General features: G+C 62.6%; 5 protein-coding genes across 5 annotated transcripts; 2 read left to right on the forward strand and 3 right to left on the reverse strand.

Moving 5' to 3' along the window:
• Nucleotides 1-11: 11 nt before the first annotated feature.
• On the reverse strand, nt 12-1,787 carry PAN0_002d1096 (eukaryotic translation initiation factor 2B beta subunit; the record flags this gene model as incomplete). The annotated part of the gene is made up of 1 exon (XM_014803263.1): nt 12-1,787. The coding sequence occupies one exon, from the start codon at nt 1,785-1,787 to the stop codon at nt 12-14; it is 1,776 nt and encodes a 591-aa protein (XP_014658749.1).
• A 521-nt stretch (nt 1,788-2,308) lies between these two features.
• On the reverse strand, nt 2,309-4,576 carry PAN0_002d1097 (DASH complex subunit Ask1; the record flags this gene model as incomplete). The annotated part of the gene is made up of 1 exon (XM_014803264.1): nt 2,309-4,576. The coding sequence occupies one exon, from the start codon at nt 4,574-4,576 to the stop codon at nt 2,309-2,311; it is 2,268 nt and encodes a 755-aa protein (XP_014658750.1).
• Nucleotides 4,577-5,393: 817 nt separating this feature from the next.
• PAN0_002d1098 (uncharacterized protein) lies at nt 5,394-7,919 on the reverse strand (the record flags this gene model as incomplete). The annotated part of the gene is made up of 2 exons (XM_014803265.1): nt 5,394-7,422; nt 7,843-7,919. 2 exons carry the CDS (start codon nt 7,917-7,919, stop codon nt 5,394-5,396), a joined length of 2,106 nt encoding a protein of 701 aa, XP_014658751.1.
• A 1,642-nt stretch (nt 7,920-9,561) lies between these two features.
• On the forward strand, nt 9,562-11,451 carry PAN0_002c1099 (phosphoribosylaminoimidazole carboxylase; the record flags this gene model as incomplete). The annotated part of the gene is made up of 1 exon (XM_014803266.1): nt 9,562-11,451. One exon carries the CDS (start codon nt 9,562-9,564, stop codon nt 11,449-11,451), a length of 1,890 nt encoding a protein of 629 aa, XP_014658752.1.
• Nucleotides 11,452-11,519: 68 nt separating this feature from the next.
• On the forward strand, nt 11,520-17,490 carry PAN0_002c1100 (uncharacterized protein; the record flags this gene model as incomplete). The annotated part of the gene is made up of 4 exons (XM_014803267.1): nt 11,520-11,670; nt 12,446-12,747; nt 12,879-13,228; nt 13,464-17,490. 4 exons carry the CDS (start codon nt 11,520-11,522, stop codon nt 17,488-17,490), a joined length of 4,830 nt encoding a protein of 1,609 aa, XP_014658753.1.
• Nucleotides 17,491-17,909: the final 419 nt, after the last annotated feature.

A 17,909-nucleotide genomic window follows, 5' to 3' on the forward strand; every position in this document is an offset into this window, starting at 1 on the left:
GCGGGGGATCTTCACAGCACAATGTCGTCGGCGTGGTAGTTTTCCTTGACGAGTCTGTAGACGTACGAGGGCGGATGTTCGCCGACGTTTGTGATAAAGACATCCACCAGATGCGGCGGGACGTAGTCGAGGGCGTTTGAAGCGATTTCGGTGTTCTCAACGATGCTGGTGCTGGTTGCATAGTGCATGAGAGCTGCTGGACCGAGTGCGCCCACGGATGCGGCGTTGGAAAACGTCTGGATCTCGGACCACTCGGGGCAGATCTTGTACACACCCGTTGTGATCACCACGGGCGTCGAGTGTTGTCGTGCCGCCAGCGCGGTGGCAAACGCGCCCGAGTGCGCCATCAATCCGCCGTTGGCCAAAACAGCATGCGCACCAAGCACCACCTTGGACACGCGCGGCATCACGCCAAAGATCGAACTGTCCGGAATCAGCAGTACCGAAATCCCCGCCTGACTCAACGCGCGCGCCAGATCGTGCCCCGCATACGAAGGCGCCGTCTCCGGCACAATCACCGTAAACTTGCGGTCCTTGGCAGCAGCAAGGAAGAAGCTCTGCACCGTCGCAGACGCTCCCAGCGTAAGAATCACCTCGCCAGAATGAATGTGATCGCGCGACACTTTTGCAATGTTGTCATCCACTGTCTCCAGCTCGTCGATCAGGTCCTGGATCGCCTGGATCAGGAGCGGCTTCAAAAAGTACGCGCCCGCCGACTTCTTGCCCGTGATCAGCTGCGCGTCTCCCTCGTCGCTCTCGTCGTCGTCCTCATCATCATCGTCCTCGTCATCCTCGTCCGACTCGGACTCGGTCTCATCGTCCCCGGCGCGAAGCGTGGATCTTCGCGACCTGGATTCGGCCTCTTCCGCCTCAGCCTCACCGGCGGCATCCTCAGCCAAGCTGACCGTCGACATGTGCTGCTGGAGCTGCGAGAAGCTCGAGTCGAACACGCCGGAGCCCTTGCGCGAAAGCGATGCGTGCGGCGTGGAGGCGTAGCTGCCGTCGGCGGGCGTGTGCGCGAGGCTGCTGCTGCTCGAAGCGGCCATAGCGCCCGCAGCCACCAGATCCGAGATGGAGAAGCTGCCGTGCACAAAGGCCGACGAGCCCGAGCTCGCGGGTCCCGACTCGGATCCGCCGCGCAGCGGATGCGGACCGGGCCGCGTCAACGAATGCGAGCCCACACCGGCCGAGGACGACGACGAGGGGAACTGCGAGTGCAAAGTGCTTCCACCCAGACTGCGGTTGAGGCGCGCGCCTGGCGACTGAACGATGGGGCCGGAAGAGTGCGATCCCGAAGCGGCCGCCGAATGACCAGGCACTGGCGCTCCGAACGCGCTCGCCAGATGCAGATCCGAGATGGAGTTGCTCAAGCTGTTGATGCCACTACCCGAGCCACTGCCGCGTCCGCTTTCGAGCTCCTTCTCGCGTGCCTCGATGAGCGCTGCTTTGGCCTCTTCGCGCAGCAGATGCACGATGCGCCTCGTGATGTTGCCGATCGACTGTTCGGCGGGCTGCGAGAGCTGCAGATGGCGTCCGGCAGCCTTGATGATGTCGATGAGCTCCTGCATGGACGAGTACTTGGCCGACGACACGACGCTACGCAGCGTCTTGGCCGTCGCCTCGGACACCGCCTCGGGCCCCGTGATCTGGCCTCGTCGCAGCCGCAGCGACAGCGCGATCAGCAGCTTCTGCGACGACTTTTCCTTGATGATCGTCTCGAACGGCGCATGGTGCGTAAGCTTGGGCGTCGGCAGCCCGGCTCCGGACAGATTCGTAGAGGCTGTCATGGCGGCCGATGTACTGGTGTCGAGAGATGTGCAAGAGGAGGTGGTGGTGCAAGGTGATTGACTGCGTGAAGGAAGTCTCGCACAAGTGCAGCCCACCCGCCGCTTTTTTCTCGTTGGCTTCGCAGTCGCCAACTCGTGCGAAAATCGGGTGGAGCAGAATTTCTAGCTGTTAGAGTAGAGCCTTGTGTATGGCCAAAGCATGCGAAAATAAACAGGCAGCTGCAGCGTCGTCTTTTCTTTGCCTTCTTTTCCGAGCTCATTTTCGTACGTCTTTGCTCGAACACAAACTATTGCAGACGGCGCATCTCACAGAGCCATGGCCTCTACGGTGCTGCTGTGGTCGCAGGCCATACGAGTAGTCACACTCCGTCGCACGAGTTCGGCTCTCGCCCAAGTCTCCAAAACACACTCGAATGCATGGGCAATGTCGCTGGCACGATCCATTCGAAACACATCCTAGAGTACAAAAATCGAGACCGGAACACAAAGTAGCGAAAAGATAGAGAGATCGAGGTGCGGAGCTATCGTCGTGTAGCACCGAGGTTCATGTTGAGCGGCGTGGGGCTGGGAGCCGAGTAGGTGTCGTCCCTGTCGACGAGCGGTCTGCCGCCGTGAACGGTGCCCATCTCGTCGACGTGGCCCCAGACCTTGAACGACTCTTCGCCGCGCGCGTCGCCTGCTCCCGCGCCTGCCGGCTTGGTCTGGGCACCGGCCGAACCGCCACGCGCGGCCGTGGCGCCGCGCGCCTGCGCCGGGTCTCGCACGCCAAAGAGCGTGTCGTCCTCGATGCTGCGCCCCGCCTGCTTGGGCTGGTTGAACGACGAGATGGTGGAGCTGGTCCAGCCCGAGTTGTCCTGCTGGCTGCCTGCGCCCAGCCGGCTGTTGCTCGACGCCGACATCTTGGCTGCCGACGACAGCATCGAACCCGCCATGCTCTCGCCGCCATCATCCGACTCGCTGTCCGACGACTCGTCGTCATCATCGTCATCGTCTTCGTCATCGTCGACAGGAAGCATGCCCGCAGCTCGCAGGTTGAGTCCGCCAAACCGGCGATGCACCTCGCCCGCCTCGTCGCCAGCACCGGCCGCGTTGAGCTCCAGCCCCTCGTCGGCGTCCATCAAGAGCGCAGCCGAACTGACGTTGGCCGAAGACGCGCCCGGCGTCGTCTCCGGGGCGACGCTGATGCCGCGCTTGGTGAGGGTCGGCGGTGTGGGAATCGAGTTGCGTCGTTTGGCGGAGCCACGCTGCTTCTCGAGCTGCTTGGCCTCCTTGCGGCTCATGCGCAGCGGTGTCGACACGGGCTGCTTGCGCGAGCTCGCTGATGGCGCCTCGTCATGACCGACGCGCGATCGTGATGCGCTCTTGGGCCAGGCTCGCGGCGCCGGGCTCGAGGCCCCGACGCTGCGAAGCAGGTCGTCGACCATCATCTTGGCCGCCTCCTTGGCAGGCGTCTGGGCGTACCGGCTCTGGGGCACCGAGAACTGCATGGTCACAGGAGGCGACATGCCGGCGGGCCATCCGAGCGAATCCTTGTCCGACGAGTCCGAGTCCCACTCCGAATCGTCGTCGGCACGCCCAGATTTAGCCTTGGACGCGTGCTTGCTGCTCCCCGGCGCCGCGCCCTTGGACGAGCGGGAACCCTTGATCTTGGAGGTGAGCGGTGTCTTGCGCAGATCTACGATGCCGTCCCACATGCGCACGCTCGGCGGCGCAAACGGATTCGACTTGGACTTGGAGCTCCTCGGCGTGGCCTGGATCTTGGTGTAGCTGAGCCGGCCCTTGTTGCGCTTGTGCTCCGAGTCGAGCACCTTGTTGAGCAGCGCTCCCTTCTTGGGCGTCGACGACGTCTTCATGCGACCACCGGCCGAGGCCGCCGACGGCTTGAAGTGTGGGAGATCGTGGAGCGACGAAGCGTTGGAGCTGTCGGGGTCCACGTGACGAGCGCCACGGCCAGCATGCGTCGAACCGAGGTTCTCGATTCCATGTGCCAGAGCGGCACGGTCACGTTCGGTCTCGCCGTTTCCAAAGGCGCCATTGCCCTTTGTCGATGCCAGCATGGAGCTCTGGTCGAGCGTCGACTCGGCCATGTCTCGACCGAGGTTGGTGGTGATGTCGCGACGCAGACGCTCAAAGGGCGACTCGGCGGGGTCGAACATGTTTTCTTGGTCTTCGCGGTCTCGCGGCTTTTGCTGCTTGCGCTGAGCGGCTTCCCTGCGAGCAGCTGCTGCCATGGATGCATTGCTGAAGCGAGGGGGTGACGCCACGCGTGCTCGGTCGGTAGGCAACTGTTCGAGGCCGCTGTCGTCGGCGGCGTCGTTGGCATCGACGTCGCGGGCATCCGAAACGGCGGAGGCGTCCACGTCCGTGTAGATGATGGAGCCCGTCTCGGAACGCGGGCTGCGACCGTCGTCTTCGGAAGTGAAGGAGGCATTCTCCCGCGAATCGTTGGCGCTGCGAGTGACGTCGCCGTGCTGCGAGTTGGCATCGTACTCGGACTCGGTCTGGACGTGTGCTGTGAGCGAGACGTTTGCGGCGACCTCGTAGAAGGTCTTCCAGAACTTGGCGCCCTGCCACACGCGGGCGCTCGCCACGCCGTACTCCTTGACAGCGGGCAGGATGCGCGAGGTGACGATCTGATGTGCGGTGGCGAAGTTCTGGTCGATCTCTTGGAGCGTCAGTGTGATTGCCTGGTCGAGCTCCATGATCTGACCGGTGACCGACTGATTCGGCAATGCTACATGAGCATTCATGGCTCCAGGATGGAGCGACTGGCGTGGAGGAAGCGACATTGCGATGGATCTGCGGCTGTGTGGCTACCGTCGTCGCCAATTGGCACAGGAAGATGGCTGAGGTCCGACCAGGGTTTCGCCGGTGTCTGCAGTTGAGCGAGTGGCACGCCTCGAGGTGTGGTCGCGAACTGGATGGTGAAAATGCTGGATCGACGAGGCGAATCGAACTCGGAGGTCGAGATGGTTGTCGTAAGGATGCTGGTCGCACCTTCTGCGCTCTGTTGATCTCTGCGTGTGTTGCTCTCTGGCCAATTGGTGTTTTTTCGCCCATCAGAACGCGTCGAGACGGAATCTCAGGCACAGGAGCAGTGTGTGTTTGTTTCCGCTCGCAATCGAGACGCGTCGCGAGTGATGGAAGCAACACTGCCGCAGTGCCTGTCACTTTGGCTCACCTCCGCAGCTTTCGAGCCAGAAATGCGCTGCTCCGCTCCCGCAAAGTCTTCTCCGCCCATAGACAGCGCGCGCGCGCTCGTCCGCGAGAGATCATCCTCCCGCGCCACATGTCCTCTCGCTACCGACCCTCAGGGCTGCCGCGTATGCCTGTATCGCTCCCACCTTGCTGCTCAGGTTCACCACATGGCTGAATCAGCGCACAAATGTGAAATGGCAGGAGATCTCTGAAACGGTTGAAAACGGTATCCGATGCGTATCGAGACAAGAGAAGAAACTGCGACAAGACGAGATACTGAGGACTAGACTGAGCCAAGTGCATGCGGGAGACGGAACAAGAGAACAGCGTGAAAGCAGCGGAGGAACCATGGCGGCGAGGTGACAGGAGAACGTGCGAACAGAACGGATATGAAATTTTGCCCAGCAATCACGTCTCGAGCGCCTCTTCATTGGCAGCACCCGTGGCGGCGAGCAGCGACTGCAGGATGGTCTTCATGGTGACAACGTGTCTAGGTATGCCGTTCTGCATGGCTTCGCCAAAGAAGCCCGATACGAGCATGTTGCCAAACGGCGACGACGGCGATCCTGCCGACGAGGCTGCCGAGCCTGCGGTTGGTGTGACTGGTGTCCAGGATCCTTGGCTTCGGTGCGCTGCCTGCATACCGAACTGGCGCGACGAGTTGGTCTCGTCCAACGAAAAGTGGGCGAGCGAGAGCGATCGCGGTCGCAGCGGTCGGGCGGCCGAAGACGTTCTGATGTGCGCCGACATGGCGGCACTCCCCGACTTGGGCAGCGAGGCGAGCGAGCTCGACAGCGTCAGTTCGGGCTTGTTGCTCGCCCTGCGTTCTCGGCCCGTTTCGCCACCAGTGGCGACGGCAAAGGTGGGAAGTGGCGGACGCGAAGTTTCGGACGAGCCACCGCTGAACGAAGTTCGCGGTGCGGTCCAGAACTGCGTCGACGAGCGTCGATGCTTCTGGGCAGGTGCCGGAGTGAAGCTCACCGACCTGCTGAGCGGCATCATGTCCGTGTCGAGCGAAAGTGCCGGTAGCTCTTTGCCCGGCGAGGCCGACACACACGACAGCGGAGGAGTCATGACCACCTTGGGCTCGTCCACCACATATACGCCTCCCGCCTCGGTCGCAAGCAGGATGGCAGCGACCCTCGCCACGCTGGCCGAGTTGCTTACCGAGACTGCTGGATGTGCATCCTTTCCGTCGGTGCCCTGTGGATGGCGCGAGCGGAGGCTCTTGACCACGGTTGAGAGCGGCGTGGTGAGGATCTTGCGCGATGCGGATCGGAGGATCTCCTGCGAGATCTCGCGCGACGAGACGGGCGAGATGAGGCCTCCGACCGGATCCATCACTGCCAGCACCGAGAGCTGCTCGGCCTGCATTCGCACCAGCGCATCCACCGTGCTGCGATCGCCCGAGATCACCGCAGCCGGCTGCTGCAGCACAACGGCGGTGAGGGCATCGAGCGTGGTGGAGAGCGCGTTGGCCAGTACAGAGTCGCGCTCGGCCTCGGCAACGACGAAAGCCACCACGTCGGTGGCAGTCAGGATGCCACACACCGCACCGTCGTCACTGCGGCGAGCGTCGGATACGACGAGACAGTTGACGTCGGGCTGGCTCAGCAGGCCCAGGATGTCGGCGAGCGGAGTGTCGAGCGACACATGTCGAAGCGCGTTCTTGCCCGAGAGGTTGGAGATCATCGAAGCGGCCACGGCGCGCTTGGCGTCGAGTTGCGCGCGGACCTTGCGAATCTGAGCGACGCGCTCCGTCGGTGCTGCATGTGCGCCAGGAAAGACAAAGTCCGAGGGACTTGCCATGGGCGACGCTGGCGGCGAGACGGGATCGTGCACACTACTTTTGGAGAGTTGCGGTGCAAAGACCACGGCGAAGAAAGCCGAAAGATCCTCGAGGCCCAGCAGACCGACGCAGTCGGATGTGGTGAGCTTGGAGAGGCCACGGGTAGTGCTGCTGGTGTGTTTGCGCTCGGGTTTGCGCTCGAGCAAAATCCAGGTCTCGGCGTGGTCGGCTTCCGCAAGCCTCTCGCCTGCCGATTCGATGCTTCCATCATGCGGAAACACGACAAGGCGCGAACGCGTGCTGCTGTCGCAGGAGAGCACATCTTCGGCGGTGAGACATGCGAGTCGATGGTTGAGCTCTACCGCTGCAAACGGATCCTGCACTGCAGACAGCGGGAACGCGGTCGCGCCGCCCAGTGGGAAGCTGATCGAGAGGTCGGATCCCGCATCCGAGCTGCATCGAAAGTGGCTTCGAGGCGAGCTGTGCGACGGCGACGACGGCGTCGGAATCCAGATTGGCCTTGTCTGAGAGAGCGCCATGGCGATCGTTCTGTTGTGCGAGCCCAGGCCAGCGTCCTTACGATCCAGCGTTGAGCCTGAAGTGGGCGAAAAAGATGCTGGGAGTTCCAGGGCAATGTGTTGCTCGAACCTAAAGGCGCGGCTCGGTCAGGGCCGAGGGCGAAATGAAGTCGATGGCCTGCTGACGATGCAAGTGAGCCTAATTGCACGCGCGCTGATACCGATAAGGGCGACGACAAAGATGGCACGACGCTAACAGCTGGCAGAGAACCGGGACGGGGATGGTGGAACAAACGAAGGCGAAGCTGGAGGAAGTTCAAGCTTGGCCAGGACGAGAAGATGCATAGCCTCGAGGCAGCTCACGAGGTCTCAAGGTAGCGCCAGAGCCGGCATCGCAAGCATGGCAGAAGGAGTGGGTGTGAAAATGCGCAAGCTATGACATCTCTCGTGACCTGCAGGACAAGGGACTTTCGAGCGGCCGCCTATGCCTGGGTGGCTTTGGCAACGCAATCCAGCCTTGTGGAGCAGCGAAGGATACCGAGTTCTGGACACGCCCGTTTGCGAAGAGGCAGCGGCTCGGCAAGGAGCAGAGCTATTGTTCACCGATGCGCCGGCCACAAACGCCATTGTTGCGAATGCGAGCTTGGACCCACGACAGCTCGCAGGGTTGCGGAGGAGGTCTAGTGGCTTGAAAAGTGGCGGAGTTTTGCACGTCTGGGAAAAGTGGCAACGCAAAAGCAGAGGCCAGGTGGCCCGGTTGGCCAGGTGCCCAATGCAAGCCAGCGCGGGACGTATGCCGATGGTCGCAATCAGAGCAAAGACGCCGGAACAATGGCAGCCAAGAGACTACGTAGCGCGGCGGGGCTTGAAGAGGGTGCATTGGTTGCTCTGCGCTGCAGGTCGCTTGGGCGGGGGAAGGGTGAGGCGACAAACAAGAGCCAACTTTTTTTCGGTGCGTCGGCATCAAGCTAGGCGAGCGAAGGGCTGCAGCGGCCAAGTGGGAAAGCCTCGGCAGGAGCAACAGGGTGGAATGCTCCAGTTTCACCAGCACCTTTGGCCGAGAGGCAGCAGCAGCAGGAGCTTGAGCAGCGGCTGTCGTGATTTACCCCGCAAAAGCATGGTCGAAGTGAAACTCGGCAACGTGACAAAATCGAGGCCAGGCAGGGCGACAGCTTAAAATTTGGAAGGCGCCAGGGCTTGAATGAAGCCTGCACGACCTCAGTGAGACAGACCCACTCACCCACCCCAACAGCGCGGGTCTGGACACGCGGCGGTGGATGCAATTCTGTCAGAGGCTTGACTGCGCAGGTCCAAGCGGCACACCCATGCAGGGACACGCATGAATGAGGACACTTCGAAAGGGCGGACCACCAAAGCCCAGGGTGAGCCGACAAAGTGCGAGAGAGAGAGAGCAAGAGAGAGGGCTGTCCAAGTGCCGTCGAGTACGGATGTTCCCATGGGATCTCGCTTTGCAGTGTCATAGCGCCAAACTTTGCGTTTCTGCTCGCTCGCAAGCGGAGTCGGCAGCTGCCCGAGCTCTAGCGACGCCCAGCGCTTTCGCGTGCGTGAGCCGAGCCGAGCCTTTTTTTTCACCCGGACCGTGCCAAAGCCAACTTCGACCCAATTTTTTCGGCAGCCTTCCCATGGCGGGCGTCCAAGCTTTCGGCAGATCATTCGTTCAGGGGGTGTGAGAAAGCCAATCGCAGCCATCCATTGTGCCGGTCAAACCCCCGAGATTGTGTTGCTCCATGGAGTCGACTTCCATCGCATAGCATCGCTCGTCGAAGTGGGTAGGTGCGGATCCGTGTGTTTTGCATTGCCTGCGCATCCGATGCTGCGCCGCTTCTATGCACAGAATCAGCGCACTCGCAGTCGGGTATTCAGCGGATGAGCCTGATTGGTGCAGCTTTCAAGCGGCTGTGAGCTTCAGATTTAATTCGAATTGCCCGCACGTGATGCTTCAAGGACGAGAATTCGTTGAAAGCGGCACGAGATAACCAAGCTCCACACCTTGACTGCGAGCCAGAGTTGCTTCCGACTCCCGATCCTAGGCCGAAAGAAATTTGGAGAAAAGTTGGAAGGATCTCGGGAGTCATGTCGAAGCCTCAAGCGGACATGGGGACGATCCAATGAGAGCAGAAGACATCTTGCCGCACACCTTCTTCCCCACACTCTACCATTATACACCGGTGACACGCACATCGCTCCGAGCGACTCCCCACAACCAAACTTCGTCAGACTTCGGCAAGTGCATCTCACGGCGAACGACATGGAGCAAAGGGTGGTCGGAGTGCTCGGCGCGGGCCAGCTCGGCCGCATGTTCGTCGAGGCGGCTGCGCGACTCAACGTGCAGGTGCGTCTGCTCGACGTGGGCGACACGGCTCCAGCCAAGCAGATCAACTACCTGCCCGGGCCGGACTGCAAGTCGCAGCACATCGACGGCAGCTTTGCCGACCCGGAAAAGATCCGCGAGCTCGCATCGCAGGTGGACGTGCTCACCATCGAGATCGAGCACGTCGACGCCACGCAGCTCCAAAAGGTGCTCGATGACAAGCTCGTCGATGCGGTGCACCCGCTTCCGTCCACTATCGCTCTCATCCAGGACAAGTACCTCCAGAAGGTCCACCTCGCCGCCAAGGGCCTCCCGCTCGCAGAGTACCTGGCTGTGGGCCCCGAGGACATGTCCAAGGCCACCGATGCCTCGCAAGCACGCGCAGCGCAGATCGAGGCGGTGAGCGAGATCGGAAAGGTGTTTGGATTCCCGCTCATGCTCAAGTCGAGGACGCAGGCGTACGACGGCAAGGGCAACTACGTGGTCAAGTCGGCCGACCAGGCTGCCGAGGCGGTGGCGGCGCTGGGCGACGGCAAGCGCGGGCTGTACGCCGAAAAGTGGGCGCCGTTCGAGCGCGAGGTGGCGGTGATGGTGGTGCGCAGCGCGACGGGCGAGGTTCGCGCCTACCCTGCGGTCGAGACGGTGCACAAGAACAGCATCTGCCACACGGTGTTTGCGCCGCTGCGCACCGCCGATCCGGGCGTCGAGGCGCGCGCGCGCCAGATCGCCGAGCAGGCCGTGGCCACGTTCGGTGGTGCGGGTGTGTTTGGCGTGGAGATGTTCCTGATGCCCAACGGCGAGCTGCTCATCAACGAGATCGCGCCGCGTCCTCACAACTCGGGCCACTACACCATCGAGGCGGCGGACACGAGCCAGTACGAGAACCACGTGCGTGCCATCCTCGGACTGCCGCTCGGCAGCACCGCTCTCAAGGTGCCCTCGGCCGCCATGATCAACATCCTCGGCCTCGCCGATCTGGACAAGGACCCGGAGGCGGTGGCCAAGACGCTCGTCCCGGGCGTCGTGAGCCTCGACGTGCCGGGCACCACCTGTCACCTGTACGGCAAGACGGGCTGCCGCAAAGGCAGGAAGATGGGCCACATTACGATTGTGGGCCAGAGCGACGCCGAGGTGCGCTCGCGCCTGCGTGTCGTCGAGGAAGGGCTGGACCGCGCTACGCAGCTGGCCGAGGAGGGCGGCAAGCTGCCTGCCGAGCTGACGCTGCCCGGCGTCGTGGCGCAGAATGCGTCGGCATCGTCGTCGGCATCCAAGACCGGCTCCGTTTCGGCCAAGTCGGCGCAGGACTTTTCGCACCCGCAGCCGCTGGTGGGCGTCATCATGGGATCGGACAGCGACTTGCCGGTGATGATGGCGGCGGCCGAGATCCTCAAGAAGTTTGACGTGCCTTTCGAGCTGACGATTGTGAGTGCGCATCGCACGCCGGACCGCATGCGCACCTACGCTCGCAGTGCGGCGGCGCGTGGACTGCGAGCGATCATCGCAGGTGCGGGTGGCGCAGCGCATCTGCCCGGCATGGTGGCGGCGCAGACGGCTTTGCCCGTGATCGGCGTGCCGGTCAAGGGGAGCACGCTCGACGGCGTCGACTCGCTGCACAGCATCGTGCAGATGCCGCGCGGCATCCCCGTGGCCACCGTGGCGATCAACAACAGCACCAACGCCGCACTCCTCGCCGTGCGCATCCTCGCCGCCGCCGACCCCACCTACCTCGACAAGATGCAGAACTACATGCACCAGATGGAGGAAGAGGTCAACGGAAAGATCGACCGCCTCGCCACCGAGGCCTGGGACTACACTGTCAAGAAGTAGACTCTCTGCTTCACTCGAGCCACGCAATAGAGTAGAATGATTCCGTATCGAAGTCTTTGCTATCCGCCATGACGGTCGCCGTCGTCGATGATGGAATGGCAGCCACGATGCGACATCCGACGGGATTTGCATGCGGTGCCTGCATGCCCACTTTGCGAAAAATGGCACGCAGCGTCATGGGCATTCGAGCCGAGATTCCATTGATAAAGGTTCGCACCGGTCCGGGCTTTAGACCCAGGCTATGAGAGCGGTTTGTTCGGCGACCACCTGTCGCGTGGACACACACACAGAGGGGTGGGAGCCAAAAAAAAAGGTGGGCGACGCGCGGTTCGGGTTTTTTGGCCTTCAACATCGATGATGCTCATGCTTCGCTGCTGTGCTGCTTTGATGCGCGTTGGGGGCGCTTGGTTTTTCCCACGGCAAAGGCGTGGCTGAATTTCGCAAGTCGGCGCGGGCCAAGGCAATCCGCCAAGGCAAAGTGTCACTTCGTCGGCCGCTTGATTTTGTGAATTTCCTGCCTCACTGCCAGACTGCAAGCGGCGCTGTCACAGATGCAGGGTGATGTGGGCTCGGCCTTTCTCGCTCCCCTATCTTTCGGGCGGCGTGCGAGTGTTGGCCCGCGCCGCCCTTGACCCTGCGTTCCAATCTCTGCAGCACGTCGCTTTCCTTTTTTTGTCTCAATTCGCCCTGTCCACCTGCAGTGTGCCGAGCTGTCAAGGATGAGTGTACCTAACCACAACCGCCCAAGCGAGTCAAAGCAGGCGGCACCAGCAGCACAAGCAGCGGCGGCGGCGTGTGACTTTGGACAGAAAGGCCAAAGAGCGCATGGCCGCTGCACTGCCTTTTCCCCCCACCCCTCAGCACAGCGCTGCGACTTAATTTCGCCGCCCGTGCCTTGGCCCGCCTGCCTAAGTTACCTGCCAAATTGGAGTGAGTGGATGCAGCCGGTGGTGCGGCGCTGTCCGGCCTGCTGCGCAACCCCGCTCTAATGCAGTGTCCCCTTGTCGCTCTGTGCCGCCCTCTCCTGTTGCGCAGCTGCCCGGCCGTCATTCCAGTTTTGGTTCCAGAGCCGGCCCTCTCAGCCATATGCCGCTGCGCTGCCCTGCTGCGCTGCTGCCCTTCTCCGCCTCTGCTCTGCATCTGTACATCCGTTCCTTAGCCGCTTCACCCGCAATCCGTCTTTGCATGGCGCAGGAGTCGACAAAGTTGGGCATGGCCTCCTCCTCCTCCTTCTCCTCATCCTCGCCGCACGCACTCCTTCATCTCGCGCTTCCTCCACCACCGCGTCGCATTCCGGTCTTCATGCACTGAGACCACCGCTTCGCTCGCTCACCCCATCAAACCCCCACCACTCGTTCCAACCGGGGTTCATCACGCGTTCATTACAAGGGCCACTTTGTTCGCCGCTTGCGTCCCACTCCCGCTAGCTTGGGTCGAGTCTCACCCACCCACCCTGCCACCCACCCCTCTGCATTCCCGTTCCGACCCCTGCGCTGGGTCAATGCAACGATCTCCGTCCTGCGTCTCACTTTGAGCACTCGAAGCAGCTGCTCACCGTTACCGACAGAAGTCGCCGCTTCTTAGCTGCCCCTTGGCGAGGCGCGTCCGGCATCATTACCCCACCGATCGGCGCCGTGCGTGCTCGCATCCGCATCATCGCCACCACCACCACGCACTTGCCTCGCATCTCGCATCTCGCCTCTGCCTTACTTTCACCCCAAGCCCACCCACCACGCCCCCCACACGCGTCGTGCATCAGTCCAGCTTCGGTGGTACAGTAACGCTCGCACGACCCGTGCCTGTACCCCCTTCCGCCTCAAGCGCGTCTGCCAGGCATCCGTGCCCTCCTCCTCATCATCTGCACGAGCGATCCCTTCAACGTCTGTTGCTGCCGCTACCTTTGCAACCACCATCTCGCTCAACCATCACAGCTGTCCCACTCATCAATACACATACGCCCGACCTTCTTTCGATCCAGCACCAACTGGCTGATCGCACACTGATTCCATCAGCCTCGCCACCTCGCCAACCTCTTACTTGCTCTGCGCCATGTCGCAGACTGCCGGCCATGCGCAAGTGTCGTTGCATCCTCTAGCTTCGCGCCACGGCGGCGTCTCGTCCACTCTTGTCTCGGTCAACCTTCCAGCTGCTAAAGCCGAATCGCCGCGCCATGGCCCTGCGCAGTACGCGCAAGATCCGTGTGCTTCCTCCAAGCAAGACCATGGCACGCCGCGCTTGCATCCATCCTCGCCTACCCACACTGCCTCGCGTCGCTGCCGCGCTCGATCGCCTTCACCCAAGTCGCTCCCATCGCCCGCACAATGTTGCGAGCCGCCATCGTACGGTATCCAGCATGCGGACCTCGACGACTATCCCATCATCTCCGACGAGCCTCTCCCCTCCGACTCGGCCAGTGATGACGAGAGCCAGGACGACGACGACAGCATCGTGGCCACCGTCGACGATCGCTCTTCACATCGTGGCTCCCGCCGCCTGTCCAAACGGAACCTGGCTGCACCCATCCGCGCCATGTCCGCTGCCCAGCTCGCCGCACTGCACGACCAGTATGTTTCGCTCGACGTGCCTCACCACGTCGTCTTCCCCTACCTTCATGGCGTCGATGGCAGCATCCCTGCGCAGAACGCCTTCTTCGGCGCTCCCTTGAGCGGTCAACCCACGCCTGCCTACCGTGGCCTCACCATCCTTCGCGCCGACATGCCCACTGCCCTCGAGATGGAGCGCATGCAGGCCTCCCGCAATGCCTATGCCTCCACCGGCTCCCGTGCACGTGCTCGCACCTTCTCCAGCGTCACCACACACTCTTCCGGCAGCTCGCCCGACACCGACGACGGCTTCGAATCCTCCTGGAATGGCCTCAAGGTCCCCGGTCGCGACTCTGAACTCACCGACACCGCCGCATCCACAGCCTCCGTCTCGGCTTCCACCGCATCCACCGTGTCGTCGCAGACTTCGAGACCTTCGCTCTTCTCGGTCGCGTCCGGCAGCTTCAGCGCCGGATCTCGCACCAGCGTTTCCACCGAGAGCAGCATCGTCGACGAGGGCCCACGTGCTTCCGCCAAGGGCCTCCGCTCGCTCAGCCCCACGCCCGTCGAGCCGCAGCCGCGCCATTCCATCCTCAACTCCACCGTCTTCCCAGTCGAAATCATTCGACCCCCGTCGGTTTGCAGAACCGTCTACGGACGCACCTTCTACAGCGACCTCTCCGAGTCGGGCAGCTGGGGCGACGAAGAGGAGACCAGCAAGGTCCGTAGGATCGCTCCTTCCTTTGTCCGTCCGCAGCAGGCTTCGGGCGTCAGTCTGCGCAACTTCAAGATCCAGTGCGCCAAGTACGCCACCGTCTCCGACATTGTCATCTACTGCCCCTACGGCTACCATTCGGGCGCACTCACGCTTGCCAAGTGGGTCCGCGAGGCTCAGGCCGCCACCCGCCGAGAGCGCCTGCTGCGCGGCTGGGGTGGCCTGCAGTACAACGTCTTTGTCGTCACCGATGCCTTTGACGTCTTCGAGCAGCGCTTCACTTCGCTCGTCTCGGTCGACAGCCACGGCTACGACCGCAACCGCGTCGACTTTGTCGACCGCGAGCGCGAGGAGATGGAGCGCATGACGCGCGCCTCCGAGATCCACGACAACGTCTGGCTCGGCTGCACTGCCGATGCGCCTGGTGCGCTCAGGAGGTCCGGCTACGGCGACGATAGCGATCCTCCTACGCCCGATGAGCAGGCAAATCCGCAATGCTTTTCGGTCTGCATCAATTGCGAGGAGGAGCGCCAGCCGACATCCAGCGCCTGCACCCCCGAAATGCTGCGCAACGCCGCACAGTATCTCGACTCCATCGATGCCTCCTTGCGCCTCGAGGATGACACCGACAAGATGCTCGGCAGCCTCAGCCGCGATGCACTTTTGCGCCTTGACGGTAGCGCCCTCTGCGAAGCTGCCTACGATGGCTTCCGCGATGCCGAGTCGCGCGACGGTTCGTTGGTGCTCGGTCCGAATGGCTGGACTCCCAAGCCGCGCTCGGTCCCCGTGCGAACCGACGCTTCCGCCTCTCACTTTGTCCGCACCCGCGCGGCAGACGTCGCCCGAGGCGCCGACGCTTATGCCAGCGACTCCAATCGCCGCGGTGTGCTCCATCTCGATGCCGCCAGTGTGGTGCACCTCGACTACCAGACCGGGAGCGCAGCAGCATCTCGTGCCAATGGCTGGCAGGAGAAGGCCGCCAAGAAGCTGGTCGACCTCTGCGTGTGGATTCAGCAGCAGGCGATGCCTCCCTCGTCATCGTCCCCCGTCAGCTCCGACGTGCCAGCCTTCAACTCGATCTCGTCCACGTTGCGCACTTTTCGAGACGGATCGCGATCGCCCACGCGTTCTTTCTCGCCCAACCACACCAGAGACCGCACTTCGCACGTCAGGACGGAACGCCAGTCCGCTGTGTCCCGTCGACCTAGACGAGTGCTGCTCCACTGCCCGGACGGCTATACCGAGACCTCGGTGCTCGCGCTCGCTTACCTGATGTTTGCGCGTGAGCTCAGCCTTGCCAACGCCTACCTCGACCTTCAGCTGCGCGTCAACCGATCCTTCTTTGTCTATCCGGCTGATGTCGCTGTGCTCGAGGCCGTCGACAGGCTTTTGCAGCAGATGCGCGCCGCACGCTCGCGAGCCACGCGAGAGGATCTGGACGAGGCGGCACATGCTCGCCGCTCGCGCCACGCCACGTCCAAGTCGTTCAGCGGTGCCACCTCTGGTGACGCACACCACGCCGAGATACGCCGCATGTCGCTTTCGGCCAACTTGGGCCGCGCCACACCGGCAATCCCCGTCAAGAACGCTGGCGGACTTGTCCATGGCGTCGACTTTGCCGCCGAGGGAATGCGCTCGTCGTTGGCGATGACGCCGTCGTCGGAGCTTGCAGGTGGAATCTGCCGCACTTCGACGCCGACTCCGCGCAAATGCCGAGCCGGCGTGGACACGGATGTGGTCGAAAACCACGCTTGGTTCGACAAGACACGCTTCGACGGGTCGTTCCCCTCGCGCATCTTGCCTTTCTTGTATCTCGGCAACCTGGACCACGCGTCCAACGTGGACATGCTGCGCGTACTTGGCATCACGCACCTCGTGTCCGTGGGCGAGACTGCGCTCGCACCTCCGGATCACATCTCGGCCAAGATCACTCCGCCTCTCAAAGAGAACGGCCGCACTCGGTACCAACGGGCGTCGGCCAAGGCCGCCATGGCCGAAGATCCATCGACGGTGCCGTCGCTGCATTACCAGTCGCAAGGCATCACGGTGCTCAATGTGCGCAACGTCTCGGATGACGGCATCGACTCGCTCCGCGGTACGATGCGCGAGGCGGTGCAGTTCATCGAAGCGGCGCGGTTGTCCGGTGGCAGGGTGCTGGTGCACTGCCGCGTGGGTGTGAGCCGCAGCACGACGATCGTGCTGGCGTATGTGATGGCGCACCTGGATCTGGGTCTGGTGGAGAGCTATCTGCTGGTGCGCAGTCGCCGACTGAACATTGTGATTCAGCCGCACCTGCTGTTCCTGTGGGAGCTGCGTGGATGGGAGACGTTCCTGTTCAAGGCCAAGCAGGCGCAGATCAGCCTGGTGCGCGGCCAGCAGGGCTCGCCGGATCTGCGCCGTGGCAGCGACAGCCGCGAGGCCTCGCACGCTCTCATGGCGCTCTCGCTGCGCAGCGGCTCGGGTAGCGATCAGGGCTCGGGCTCGTACAAGTCGGCGTGGTCGTCGCCCTCGAGCTCGCCGCGGGCGACGTACGCGCTGAGCGCGGCTGTGCCCGAGCTCGACGTGGCGAGTGGCAAGGAGGACGGCGCGTTTGAGCACCATCTGCCGGGCGTCGAGATCGGCGCAGGCGCCGGAAGCATCCACGGCTTCGACATGGCGCACTCGGCCACCATGCCGTTCGGCTCGGGCAGCCCAAGTGGCCTCTCGTACCGAGCCTCGCGCCTGACCTGGGGCCACCTGGCGCGCGAGATCGCCGAGCTCAACTCGCGATACTTTGTCTAAACTTCACGGACTCTTTGCTTTTCTCTCTGCCTCTCTCACACTCGTCTATTGTCCGCTTCGTCCTTGTCGTTCGTCTTGTGGCTCTGCACCCTAGTGGTTGGCAGGGCGAGCTTTTAGTTGTTCTTTTTGTTATGGGTGCGAAGGTTGATAGCCTCGCTTCACCGTTTGTCGTCACTGGGGTCTTTTGTCTTTGCTCGTCGTTCCTTGTTCCGCATGTCTTTGCCCGCTCGCCTTTTTTGCCTCTTGCACTTCCGGTTTCGCACGTTTGTTCTTTCCTCTCTTGTTTTTTTTTTTCGCATGTCACTAGTCACGTTGGGCCGTTTCACGATCGTAATGCAACAAGCGTTGCTCCCCCCAAGCACCCGGCGTGTGGAGGTGGATGAGGAGGTAGGGCGTTGCCATGGGGTGAGCACTGTCAC

Source organism: Moesziomyces antarcticus (assembly GCF_000747765.1).
Source record: "Moesziomyces antarcticus DNA, scaffold: scaffold_v10002, strain JCM 10317, whole genome shotgun sequence".
In the NCBI taxonomy this organism is placed as follows: domain Eukaryota; kingdom Fungi; phylum Basidiomycota; class Ustilaginomycetes; order Ustilaginales; family Ustilaginaceae; genus Moesziomyces; species Moesziomyces antarcticus.